Raw genomic sequence first — 13,631 nt, 5'->3', positions numbered from 1 at the left:
TCTGCTCCTATGATGCTGCTTGGCCTGCTGTGTTCATCCAGCCCTGCACCTTGTTGTCTCTTGTTACTCTCAGTGTCCACTTGCCTGTCTGTGCAATTTAAATCCTTATTAAACAGATTACCTACCTGTAAAAGTAACATATACTTCACATAAATGTGACTTTGCAGTGCATGTGCTGAACTTTATAACTGGTACAGGTATCTTTAACTTATGTTAATTTACTGTGAGAAGTTTGAATATTTGCCTGTAGTAGTTTCTGCCTCAGCTAAAAATATGGTGTGGAGTCTAGAGAGTTCCCTTTGACTTGGTTTATGTTGGTGAGAAGAATGGAAAGTAAAGCTTAGAAAATCAGGACTGAATGTTGCAACTTAGCAAGGCTAAACTGAAGTGTACATTTTGGCTGTGGAGAGGCTGTGGTTTCTGGTAGTTGGTACATTATTGATATTGTGCTGGTGGAATAAGATGAGACACCTTCTATTGTAACAATCTGAAACAAAGAAACACAAAACTGCTGGACCATGACATTGCAGCACTCTGGGTGTGACAATTTTAACAAATACAATGTGATTATTTATTTCAGCTGATGACACAAGGAGAGCTCCAACTGTTATTGATCCTCATCAAGTAAAAACAATTGAGGTTGAGCTTGGTAAGTCAGAAACATTTGCATCTCTATGGAAATAAATGTACACAATGTTTTAGATTCTGCAGTTTGACATGGCCAGTGGGGAGTGCAATCTGTAATGAGCACATTGGGGTTGGGGGGGTGGGGGGCGGGGTTGTTGGTTGGGTGGGGTGACAAGTGAATGCACATATTTCCTGAATTAACTTGGCCGAATGTCTGGTTTGCGGATGCAGGGTGACACCAACAGTGTGAGTTCAATTCTTGTACCAGCTGAGGTCCTTCCTTCTGAATATCTCCATTTGCCTGAGGCATGGTGACCCTCAGGTTAAACCGCCACCAGCAGTTTCTCTCTATGAGAGCATAGCCCTATGGTCTGGTAAGATTATGGTGGCTTTACTGCTCCCCATTAGGAGTGCCAGATCACAGATATCCACCGACCTCACCTATATGTTATCAGCCTGAGTGTCAGAAATTGAATGAACTGATTGGTTGCTGAACATGTTGTCCCAAGTTTCCGTAGCTGTGCAAGTGATGGAGAATCTGATAAATATGGGTCAGTGATCAGACCTTGATCCATGGCTCCACCTATTTCTCTCTTTTCAAATGAGCAGTTTTGAGGCAAATAGAGATTGAGATTTTATCATTGATACTTGCAAGCTTCAACTAAGAGAATGATTTATGTAAATGTGGCTCATCTCTAGAAATCCTCTGTAGCTGAGTGACTTTCCACTGTATATTTCTCAGCCATTTCACATGGGTTCTACAAGGATCTTGACACCTTAACTGCTGAAATTAGCTTCTTAATGCTGAATGCATGTTATAGCCATCAAAAAGCTGGTTTTAGCTAAACTGTATTGTGATACTTTGCCCAATACATTAGTTTTTTTTAACTTATGTTTTCCATTAAAAGATCTTCAGTTGTTGCAAGTATTTAAAATACGTTGAAAAGGTACTAAGCGTTAGCATTCCTAAATAGATTCTGAAAATGCTGAGTACTGAAATAAGGAAGAGTTTTGGAAGAACTAACAAATGCCACACTTGTACTAAATGAATGGTAGGTTTGTGTTACAATCACGTCATAACACACATCATTGACTGCTATCCAAGAATCAAACATTACGTCTTTGTTGTGATGTTTAAAGGATATGAAATTCTGGAAGGGTTAGAGATAAGAGAATAAGAGACCAATAAGAGAACAGAGCCATCCTTTGCATCCATTGTTTCTTTATTGCACTGAGTATGCTTCTAATTTCCTAGAAATGCCTCAGCCTGAAAACCTCAACTTCTACTTGCTGTCCCATGTTCAACATCTGGATCTGAGAGATCATGAGATCATAAGAGATAGATTCTATTCAGCTCCATGAGACTGCGTTATCATACAATAAGATCGTGGCTGATCTGACTGCAGTCTTAACTCCTCTTTTCTCCCTGCCTCCATTACCCTGGCTCCTGCATTGGCAAAAAATTTGTACACGTAGCCTTAAATATATTCAATGACCAACCTCCACTGCTCCCTTATGGAGAGAATTAACAACCCTCTGAGAGAAGAAACTCTTTCTCATCTCATGTCTTAAATGTGAAATCTCTTATTTTAAAAATTGTAACTCTAGTTCTAGATCTACCCTGTTAAGCCCCTCAGAATGTTATATCTTTCAAAAAGATCACCTTTCATTCTTCTAAACTCCGATAAGTAGACTCAATCGCCTCACTCTTTCTTCAGAAGGCAACCCCTTCGTCTATGGAATCAGTCTAGTGATACTTCTCTGAACTGTTTCTAATGCAAATATATCCTTTTTTAAATAAGGAGACCAACAGCACATAGTTCTGTAGCTGCAAAGTCACTAGTGCCCTGTAAAGTATTAGCAAACCTTTCCTATTTTTGGGCTCCATCATCCTTGCAATAAAACCAGAGAGGCAGACTGTAGAGCTTTGAAGAGAACAAAGAATGCTTGAAAAAGTAAGATACTAGATGTGTTATTTCACAATAGACATTTTGACATCCTTGATGGATCTTGCAAGAAATGTGTGCAACAGTGAGCAATGCAATGATCTTCCCTCCAAGTGTCAGTTCACATCTTTCTCACTTGCAACCAGATACAAGAGATGACTTGAAAAGTTCAATGCTCAATGCAGTCTGTGCCTGTGTTTTTAAAAGAAACTAATGCAGAGCCTTGAGTTGGGAGCTACCTCCTTTACTGCAACAGGATCTTTAATTATTAAGAATCAAAGGGAATACTGATGTGTCGTCATCATAACTTCCCTTTTTGTGGCTGGAGCTACCGTCTTTCCAAATTTTTCTTTGCGTAATCAAGTTTGACGTAAGCCAAATTAACTTGGTTTCCCAGTGTGTATAATCTATTTAAATTAAATTAAAGATTTCCCATTGAGAAATGAAGGCAGTCTAGTGTGCTGCATCACATGTACAGACCAGCCCATTCAATGAACCAGTTCACCCATTATTATTGAGAAAAATCAGACTCATACAAGGTGACAGGAATTAATTGAATACTTTTCACCAAATACACTATTTCTAACAATTTATGTGTTTAATTTTAGGACAATCTGTACAGTTAATGTGCAAAGTTTATTTTGGTTTCGAAAGAAAATTTTATCCCATGATCAAATGGCTAATAAATGGCAAAGATGTGACAGAAAATATGAGACTCCAGCAGGGTGAAGTTCAGTAAGTACTAGCTTCTGAGACAAAGTTGTTTGTTTCAATTATATGTATCATGACTCTGGACTAAAACTCCAATCAATTATTCTTAACTCCCTCCACCTGGATTTAGCTCATAAGGCCAGAGATTCAGAAGAAAAATTCAATAAAATTGTGTCTAGTGTTAGGGCATTTCAATGTGCTGTTAATTTATGCCGGTTAATCATGATGCAATTAAACGTTATACTGTCTGCTTCTTATATTGACAATCATGGATAACTTTTCCCTGGGGAGACCAGCATGTTATTGTTCTTTAATGTGGGATCATCAAATTTGGGAAAACTTTCAAAGCATTAAGTTCAGCAACAGCAAAGGTGAACAGAACGAAACACACTGAAGCTGCACTTGTCTCTTGAAACAGAAACAGACAGTTTTCCTTTCAAGCACCAACAAATTTACAGTCAATAAATGATCACTGCACCCAGCTCTCAATCCACTGGAACCAATTAAGCCCTGTTTGGCTTGTAACTGCCCTGATACTGCTGTGCTTTGTCAAGCAGGAGGTAATGTACTTTCTGCTCAATATTGTCATTTTCCTTTTGGAAGATTGCTCCTGCTCATCCAAATATTTGGACTCCATCACATTTTCATTTTTGCCTGTTCCAGCTGTGCATAACACAGCATGCCAAAAGTATGTGGCACAGTCTGTCTGGAGTGCGGACCTATCCAAGCATTGGAACCTCATATTCAGCAGGCCCACAGTCTGCTTCATGGTGGCCCTGGGTGAATAATGGGCTGTATTGTATCTCCATTCACTCAGTCAAGGGGTTGTATTATGGAATCATTAGCCTTGGTTACAGCGGGTAGCCCTTGTTCTCTCAGTAACCATCCTTGTAGGGAATCCAGCCCTGGACATGCTGCAGGAACCTGAGAATTCTCAACAATATGCATCCTGGTAGATTCTGGGGTGCCTGTCCCAGATTGGGTACAAATGACCAGAAATGACTTGTACATTAGTGGAACGAATTCTCTTCTGTGAATGAACTCAGCTGCGTTATGAAATAGGTCTCATCATGTGCGTACAAAATATCATACCCTGCATCTGAGGAAGCCAGATATGTTGCTGATTCTTGCTGCCCGGGCTGCAGTGCTGATTTGGTCACTGGGAAATGAGATGAAGCGGTGTGTTCCGGCACAAACTGCATCATTGACAGCCTTAGTGCATTTTTGTGTTGAGGATTGAAAGTTCCACCACAGGAACTAGTTGCATAAAATATAGTGCGGCTGTCGCCATGATGGCCACCAACATAGGGTGGCTACCCACTCCTTCCTGTTGTAGCTCCCATTCCAGCAGCTGGCATTAGTTCTGTAAGCGTGTCCTGGAATGTCAGCAGTTTTTGCCAGTGTGCCATGCTCCTCCTGAGAAAATGGCATCAAGGACAATAGACTCTGATCCTCCCGTACCTCCTCCACATTCTGAGGGGACCTTCAGTTGCCGGCTTTTCAGCATCTGCTGGAGGTTGTTGCTGGTCCTGGGCTTGCTGTTCCTGCCCTGTTTCTATGCATCTTTGTTGTACCACAGCAACAATGACCATAATTCCTGCTTTGCTGGGTCCATCAGTCACACTTACAATGAGTCTGGGAGGATCTTAAGAAACAGAGCAGGCTGTTGGTCAGCATGAGCAGTCAGCATTCACATCATTCACAAAAGACAGTTAGCTATTCCTCTATCCAGTGGGACATGGAACAATCTGACAAGGAAGGCCAAAGAATACTTCTACTGGAACTTTGACATAGGACGTTATTCCAATGAATGCATCACCAGTCATGTCACAAAGAGACTGTAGGAGATTGCAAATGCTGCATGAGTACTAAGACCTTATCCGAGTCTCACATCACCCAAAGAAGGCATCATTGCCTATACGGGTATGTTGGAGAATGTTTACTATTCAAAGTGAAAAGGGAATCAGTTCTGTAACCCTATGAGATATTGCAGTATCTCTGTGGCCTTTAAGTGCCACTTGTGGTTGCCTGTGGTTACTTCTGTTTTTCAGAGATGACCCACTTTGAATCTGCGATGACTAATAACAAGTCAAGATTGCTGGTGACCAGCATTTACACTGTGTATCTTGCATGCATTTCACATGCATTCTCTTGATACAGATGACTTCACCTGCTCTGTGAAAACATTCACTGAAGGATCTCCCATTATTCACAGTCGTTATGCTAAGACAGCAACAAACACTGACACCACCCACTCTGGGTGTGGTCATCACCATTTTCCATTTGCTGTGCACATTCTCAAGTCAATCAAATATGGAATGCAATGCAGGTCACACTTGGCAAAATCCTCAGGTTCAGCTTGGTTAATTAAGGCCCTGTTCACCCCCAAGCCCCCATGTGCCGCTCCTAGAGAGCCCATCAGTGCTGATCCTCCACATTCTCCCACTCACCACCTGGAATTATATCAGGAGCCCTCATGAATAGAAAGCCCTGGCCCCACAGTGTTGTCATGCCAACAATTGTGCAGCACATGGTTGAAGCCATGCTAGTAATGACCACTGATAATCCCCATCCTGTAGTAAATCACATCCCACAATGCAGTATCATCTCCCTATCCTTATATTTTGAATTTCCTCCATCAACATTCTTCGCCCCTCTGCATCCCAGCATGCTGCCTCCAATCCCCAGCAGTGAGTTCCCTAACTTCCCGAAGACAGCACTATCTCCTGATATCCCATCTTGACTTTTCATTGAGCCGCTTATCACCCCGTCAGGACTGACCATGGACTATCCCCCTGACCGACTTAGTTGGAGGAGCAGCTAGAGAATGACCAATCCCCAGACTGATCACTGTGCAGCTCTCTAACTGACTTATGAACCACGCATTACCTGAAGTGACCTGCAGGACTTACCATGGCCCACTCCTCAGAGTGTTGTGGACACCCTGACTGTGTCCACCCCAAGCCATCAGTGAACACATGCAAGCTCCTAGACTGAGATCAGCTGACGTCCTTCACTTACTGCATCAGGAAAAAAATGTAGAAGACCCCCATCTTGACCGTGAGACATGGTCATTTACTTGAAGCACATGCAGTGTGTTTGCTGCAAGGGCTGCTGGCAGATGCTGTAGGTGTGAGATTGACTTGGCACAGTGCTGTACTGCAAATTATCCACTGCCTTGACTGATCACTGCTGACAAACAGGAGAAGCTGCCTGGTTTTGTGTTTGTGCTAAGCTGCATGGAAAGACAGAAGTACAGTGATCTTTAAGCTCTGACTAATTGCAAAGGCCACAAGGCAAGGTAAGGCAGGGCTGCTGCGAATATTGAAGTAGGCACAAAGTGAGTGAGGGCCAAGAGAGTCAGTGAGCAATCCTAAGATGCACCCTGGCTCAGCGGGTGCCTGTCTCGCTGTGCAAAATGAGCTACCAGCCGTATTGCAGCAAAACCATATGGCAAGTGGTTTAGAGATGATGATGATGCAGTGAGACTGGTCGTGTCAGATACAGAATATTATGACTGGGGCTGTGCGCGTAGTCACTGACCATGGAGTGTGCCCTGAAATGTTAAGACCATAAGTCCACAAGACATAGGAACTGAAGTAGTTAGTCGAAAGGAAGTTTAATAGGTTGCTTTCAGGCATGGAGGGATTGCCTTATAACAATAGGCCGAGTTGGTTAGGGCTGTACTTATTGGAGTTTAGAAGAATGAGAAACGACCTTATTGGAGCATATAAGATCCTTAGGGGGTGTGACAGGTTAGACAGGGAGAGGTCTAAAGATGGGTCACTGCACCCAAAACATAAACTCTGTTTTCTCTCCACAGATGCTACCAGACCTGCTGAGTTTCCCCAGCAATTTCTGTTTTTGAATCCGATTTAATTCTGAGATTATGCTTTCTGGTCATAGACTCTTTAACCAGGTAAAATAGCCTCTCTAGTTCTTTGCTTTATTTATTATAGACAGGGAGAGGCTATTTCACCTGGTTAAAGAGTCTATGACCAGAAAGCATAATCTCAGAGTTAAGGGTCACCCCTTTAAGATAGGGGTGAAGAGAAATATTTTCTTTTTCACACAGTGGTGAATCAGTGGACTACTTTATCACAGAGAGTTGTTGAGGCTGGTCATTAAGTATATTCAAGGCTGAGAGACAAATTTTTAAGCAGAAAAGAAATGACGGGTTATAGGGATAAGGCAGGAAAGTGGAGTTGAGGATTATCAGGTCAACCATTATCTCAATTGAATGACAGAGCAGACTCAATGGACGACCTCTGCCCCTCCATCTTAGAAAACCACACATCTATGTTATCTCTATGTTAAAATTCCCAAAATGATAATACGCTATATAACGTTTATTATGAAAAGAGCATGGAGAGAAAACATTTCACTAGGAATACGAATAATCCTGTCTATATGACGGAAGGTGACAACCTAGTGATATTATTACTAGACTAATAATCCAGAGCTCCAGGTAATGTTTTTGGGGTGGAGTTTGAATCCCACTGTGGCAGATGGTGGAATTTGAAGTCAATAAAAATCTGAAATTAAGAGTCTAATATGACCATTAAACCATTTCTGTCAGCAACAGAAAAAAAAACTACCACTAATATCCTTTAGAGAAGGAAACTGCTGTCCATATCTGGTCTGGCCTACATGTGACTCCAGACCCACATAAATATGGTTAAGTCTCAACTGATCTTTGGGTAATAAATGTGAGCTGTTTTGAAAGAGTTTTGCGATACTCATCGGAATGGATGCTGCAATTCATTACGATCTGCTGTGTCCTGCTCAACCTGAGCTCTCTGAGAGTACAGGCCTTGTCACCAGGTAGGTGGTGAGAGCTCAGGAGCTGGAAAAGCTTGAAAATCTGCAAACCACAAAGCACTTCTAATCTAACAGAAGTTAACCCAAGAGCAATCAATGATACTTCAAACTATTGCTTTTGGGGTCAGGGGAGAGGCACTTCCTGTTGTTGAATACATGCTCAGCTGTGTATATTTAAGAAACGGCACTCACAACATAATCGAGGTTGGAAATGGCAGTCACAACATCAAAGCAGCACTACATGCAGAGCTGCCTAATCTGCAAACTTCCAGTGAATGCTTGCTAGTGACTGAGCAATAATACTGTCCTGCAGGGGCTGCATTGCAATTAAGCATGTGAGGCATGAAAGCCATTTTGGAACCAAACAGCACTGCATTGAAAGCATTGTGTGCATTAACTAATCAGATTTTGTTGCCCTCATTTTTGAGTTGTTTACAATGGATACATTCTCACATGCAAATTGACCTTCTGAAATTCCGTGCTTTTCATTGAAAAACTATATCAATTCTTTTTAAAATACATAAAAATAAAATGATGATTGCATTTCTCCATAACAAAAGACTAACATCTGTTCTGAGTACATAGTCAGTTTCTGATGATGACAGGGAGATTGTGATCAAAAACTTTCTTTTTGTTGGAGGTTTTAACACAGTCAAATTGATTCACTTGATCAAGGTTAAAATTGGGTTAGTTAGTTATGGTTATTTTCACAATTTTGCATTTTAGGTACAAATTGTGTTGCATCAGAAACTCAAATGTTGAATTTTTTTTAACAATCTGTCTGTTCCTAACTTTATAGATTTTTGGATGAAAATGCTTATGTGATTTTAAATTTTATGGGTTGAACCATACAGGCATCTGAATTGTATGGGCTATGGCACAATGTGTGGCAGAACTGGGCGACATTTGCAATGAGGTCCAACTTGAAATCACGACCATCTCACTCCATCTTTTATGCTTTTCACAAGCAACCTGGTGAGATGCCAACAGTAGTGGATTAATGCTTATTAACAGCATTACTTGTTTCATTGAAATTCAACCAGCCATCTTAATAAACTCGCTAAATCAGCTTGACATCCAGGAAACTTGACAAATGAAACAAAGTGTGTACCCATTGAATTCACTGCTTGCCCCAAATGACCTCCATGATGTCCTTGACCAGACCATAGCTCAGGGTATGATCACTGGGCATCAGGGTCATGCACCTCACCTCCATTGGACATTAGCATCTGCCAATCGGCAACCAATCATGACCAGCCTGGTACTTCTCTGATGCATTGGCAGTGTGTTCTGGAAACACAGATTTGTATTGAGGAGTGCCGCAGCACTGAAAAGCTGCAGTAGGGACACTTTGCATCAAACATAGGCTCCCAGCTCACAGACGAGGCTGTGTCTCAGGGATGCTCACTTGGTGCTTAGTGCACGCTCACTTAGCACCCACCTGCAAGTTCACACCCTGCCTTTACTGATTATGCCAATTAGTGCAGGCACAAGAACAGGCACTTGCCTTGCTGCTAAGCAGTCCTCAGTCTAGAGGGGGCATATCTTGCTGTGGGCTATGTCAGTTTCACACCTACACCATTTGCCAGCAGCTTACTTGACAAACACATTGCATGGGCAGCAAACAAGCAGCCATCTCTCAAAGCCCTAGGAGAGTCATCTCTACTGAAATCCACAGGAATCTCCAATTAGTCAGAGGTTCCTACACATTAAATCAAGGGGAGCCTCCAGTAACAGTTCAGCACACTAAAAGGCATTCGGTGGGACTAGGCCTCGGCAGGTTTGTCTTTGGGATTGCGGGCTGGACATGTTGGGTAAGGGCACAGAACTGTTATGAAGGGGGCAGCAGGATTTGCAAGGATGGGGAAAAAAGTAAGGCATGACAGGGAAGAAGATAATGCAGGGTTGTCATCAATGGTCAGGAGCATGCTAGTTTCAAAGGGGTGATAGGGAGTGAATGAATACATCAAGCATGGTCACCTTATGCCAGGGGCTGGGTGGGAAAGATAGGCTGCTGCAGACATGAAGTAGATGGGTTGGGTGGTGATTTGGAGAAGTATGAGGGCTGTGGGGTTTACACAATGGGTTATGTTGATTTGTTTTGTGAATGGCAAGTGGTAAAATGGGACAGAAATCAGATGTGAGGGGCTTGGTAGGGTCTTGGTAAAATATTATTGAGATAAGGCATCAACTTTCATTTGGCCTTCTGGCAAAATAAAGATCCTCCCAAAAAAATTAAACGCAACTCAGATTTAGACAAAAAATGTTGGATTCAGTCCCATGTATAGATTTTAGCCAAAAACACTTGAATTTTAACGAGGTGAGTTGGGTCATTTGAGGTTGAGAAATGCCAGTCCCAAGCCTTCACTGACCACAGCAAGTGGACCAGCTTGGTAATTTTGCCAGAGGCAGCCTGAAGAGCTACAATCTCAATAAGGATGCTGGGCGAGCTCCTGAGTCTTTCAGCTCAAAAAAAGGCCAGTAGTTCCGTCAGTTCAGCAGCACAGGTTGGAGACATGGTCATTCCTGAAGCCAGCAGGTTGGGAAACAAGGTCCCCTCAATATGGGCTCAAGGGTCAGAGGGGAAACGTCTCCAGAGAGATTGTTGTGAGCTGTCAAAACTCCCTCTCTGCCTACCAACCCACCATTGTGTGTTGAATCTCTGGCTCCAGCGGTCCCCATTAAGTTGGTGGCTTTCCTATGCCATGGGTCACCTTGCTATTACTAAATGCTGATGCCTCAGTAAAATGATTCTCAGTAGGGCCTTTAATTATCTGAATTGGTTGCTCGTGATCTTGGAATGGGCAGCCAATTGGCATTACAGCTCACCACTAGGAAAATTACCGGTTGCGTTCGGTCCCATTTTGACTTGATTCCCCTGGAAATTTGAACACCCCTCCTCCCCACCCACTCTAGGGCTAGTAAAATTCTGCCCAAATAATCCTAAACAGAAATATATATTCTGTCACAAGCACCTTCATATCACTGTCACACATATTTCTCCTTCCTGTGCTCCACCGGGGTCTTTACTCTTACTCCTATCAATCCATTCCCAATAATCCCAAAAAACATTACTACCATCGCAATGTTCTATTGGTGCCAGACATAGCCTGTCCCATCCCAGTATGAGCAAAACATACTTCTGTGCTAGGGTTCTCTGCTAGCTATCATTTAAACATCAATCTGCACTCCTAGAAAACTCCTGTGCTTGATTCACAGTGATCCCATATCTAAAAATACATCTCTGAGTTTTTTGTATATTGTATATTGTAATTTATACCCATAAACTGCATCATAATATTCCCAGACTCCAGGAACATCTTCCTAATACCATCCATCTTTATGGCTACACTCACTCCCAGTGATGCTGCATGTCGTTCTTGTGATATTTCTCAACAAACATTTGGCTTTTGTATTTAATCATAGTATTCATGCCTGAATGTTATTATCCAGTCATGTCTGGCAGGAATGCCAGATACAAATACAGCAAAGGAACAATGGTTAAATATGAATTAAAGGTTGACTGAGTGCAATATATCTAATATGGAACAATAATCAGTGAGGGTGAGTTGTGGTACATGGGTTGGAAGAAAACTCTTGACTAGAAAATTGTATGCCTTGACTTTGTCTAACCAATAACTACCTTCAGTTGTTTATCACTGAATCTACCACTAACAGTTCTATAATTCACTTAACAAATGAATATTATTTGTTTTCTACAATCCTTTTAAAATATTGGGGCATATTTTGCAGTTTTAATGTTAGTGCTGTAGTATTTCAACATGTTGGATTGTGCATTTACACAAACAATCACAGCATCAGGCAAATTCCCATATAGGTATGTAATCATCTTTGTCTGATTTCACTTTGGCGTACACAAGTGATATGATACATCCAAAAACAATAGCAGAAAAATCTGTTCCTTAGAGTCTTTTAGGTAATCAGATCACATTTCCCTTTACTCATTGTGAGAAAGACTGACAAAGATCATACTTAAAACTAATTGTGAGTGAAATTCTGCTATGCATTAACAATAATTGAGGAGACTATTCATACGATTTTCTTGTAAATGATTTTTTTTAAAAGGTCAGTTATTTACAATAAAAGGTTGGTTAAAATTGTTTCCAAAGCAATTTCATACAATGGTATGATTTCAGCATATTGTGTTAAAGTTAATTAACCCGGTTTAGATTTTAGAATATTTGTGTAAAAATCAAGATCAAAATTTGTCCTGTAACTAAATTAAACTTTTTCTAATTTATCCTCTTTAGAAAGACTAATGATAATGAAGGATTCATTTTAATTCGGAAAGCCAATTTGAGTAAAGTCACTGAAGAAGACTTTAGTACTAATTTCACGTGCTTCTCCCAAAATTCTCAGGGAAATTCATCTGGTGTGCTCAGACTGAAAGAGAAAGGTAAGAAACTAACAGCAAGTACATTTTTAAGGGGACAACATCTGCCTGAAGAATTCTATCTGTCATCTTTGGATAGGAGCTATTACCAAAGGCAGGGCGATTTTCAGGCACATTTACCCAGGCAGGACAGAAATCCTACTCTTCTCCCTTTTGAAACTCAAGAAAGATGCCAAAAGGCTCTTTCAGATTTTGTCAAGGCTTTAGGTTGTGAAAGAAAGACACATATGTCACAGGATCTACCACCATTTTTGGAGCTAGCTGCAGATGACTGTTACTCAGTACTATAGACGATTGTGATGCTGCAAGAAGATAGTCACAGCCATGTGAGCCTTCATTGCCAGAGAGCTTGCACCTTACAACACTTGTCGCCAAGCCCTGCCAGCCATCATCAAAGTCAGCGGGATCTCAAAGTCCTTTGTTTCAGTCTCTTTTCAAGGACCTGCTGCCAGCCTTATTGGCATCTTGGCAACAACTGGAACCACTCGTGCCCTCTTTGCTGGAGATGGGCAGCACATTTATTTCACGATAGAGAAGGCTTCACAGGGACAGAAGTTAGTGGATTTTCCTCCATCACTGGATTCCCACAGTTACAGGACATTAATGATTGTACCCATGTGACCATCAGGATTCCCAATAAGCAGCTAGTGAAATCTATCAGCTGAAGTCTCCCACTTCCTCACTGTTCAACTGGGCCTGCAACCTTAACAAGAGGTTCCTCCACGTACACAATCACTTCTCTGTCAGTTTCTATGATTCTCCACCAGTCTAGACTGCCTCAAGTCTTTGCTCCTAAGTCTGTGGAAAGATCCTAGGGGACAAGGGATATCACTTGAAGAGATAGCTACTGATCACCATGTAGGAACTCCAAACAGTGGTGAGACAAATAATACCACTTCTTCAGCTGAACAATCACTGAGCAGACCTTTGGGATTCGGACATGTTTTCCCTAGACCTGGACTAGTCCAATACTCACCCGAAAGGATCTTGCTGTTTGCAGTGGGCCACTGTGCTCTTTGTAACGTGGCCCTACAGGGAGGTGGGAACCTTGAGTACAGTGAGTTCCTGTAAGGAGACAGTTGGCTGGGAGGGAAGAACAGAAGGTCAGGGAG

The 13,631-nt window shown here is 41.8% G+C and overlaps 1 protein-coding gene across 1 annotated transcript in view; it reads left to right on the top strand.

The window, feature by feature from the left end:
* LOC109935235 (interleukin-18 receptor accessory protein-like) overlaps positions 1–13,631 on the top strand; it is a 67,940-nt gene that overhangs the window by 22,316 nt on the left and 31,993 nt on the right. The window contains 3 exon segments of the mRNA XM_048597953.1: positions 581–649; positions 3,182–3,308; positions 12,377–12,522. Of these exon segments, the coding sequence (XP_048453910.1) occupies positions 581–649; positions 3,182–3,308; positions 12,377–12,522 (342 nt within the window).

Source organism: Rhincodon typus, chromosome 6 (genome assembly GCF_021869965.1).
Source record: "Rhincodon typus isolate 14 chromosome 6, sRhiTyp1.1, whole genome shotgun sequence".
In the NCBI taxonomy this organism is placed as follows: Eukaryota; Metazoa; Chordata; class Chondrichthyes; order Orectolobiformes; family Rhincodontidae; genus Rhincodon; species Rhincodon typus.
The sequence above is the reverse complement of the archived record's forward strand: the minus strand, read 5'-3'. Positions and strand labels throughout refer to the sequence as shown.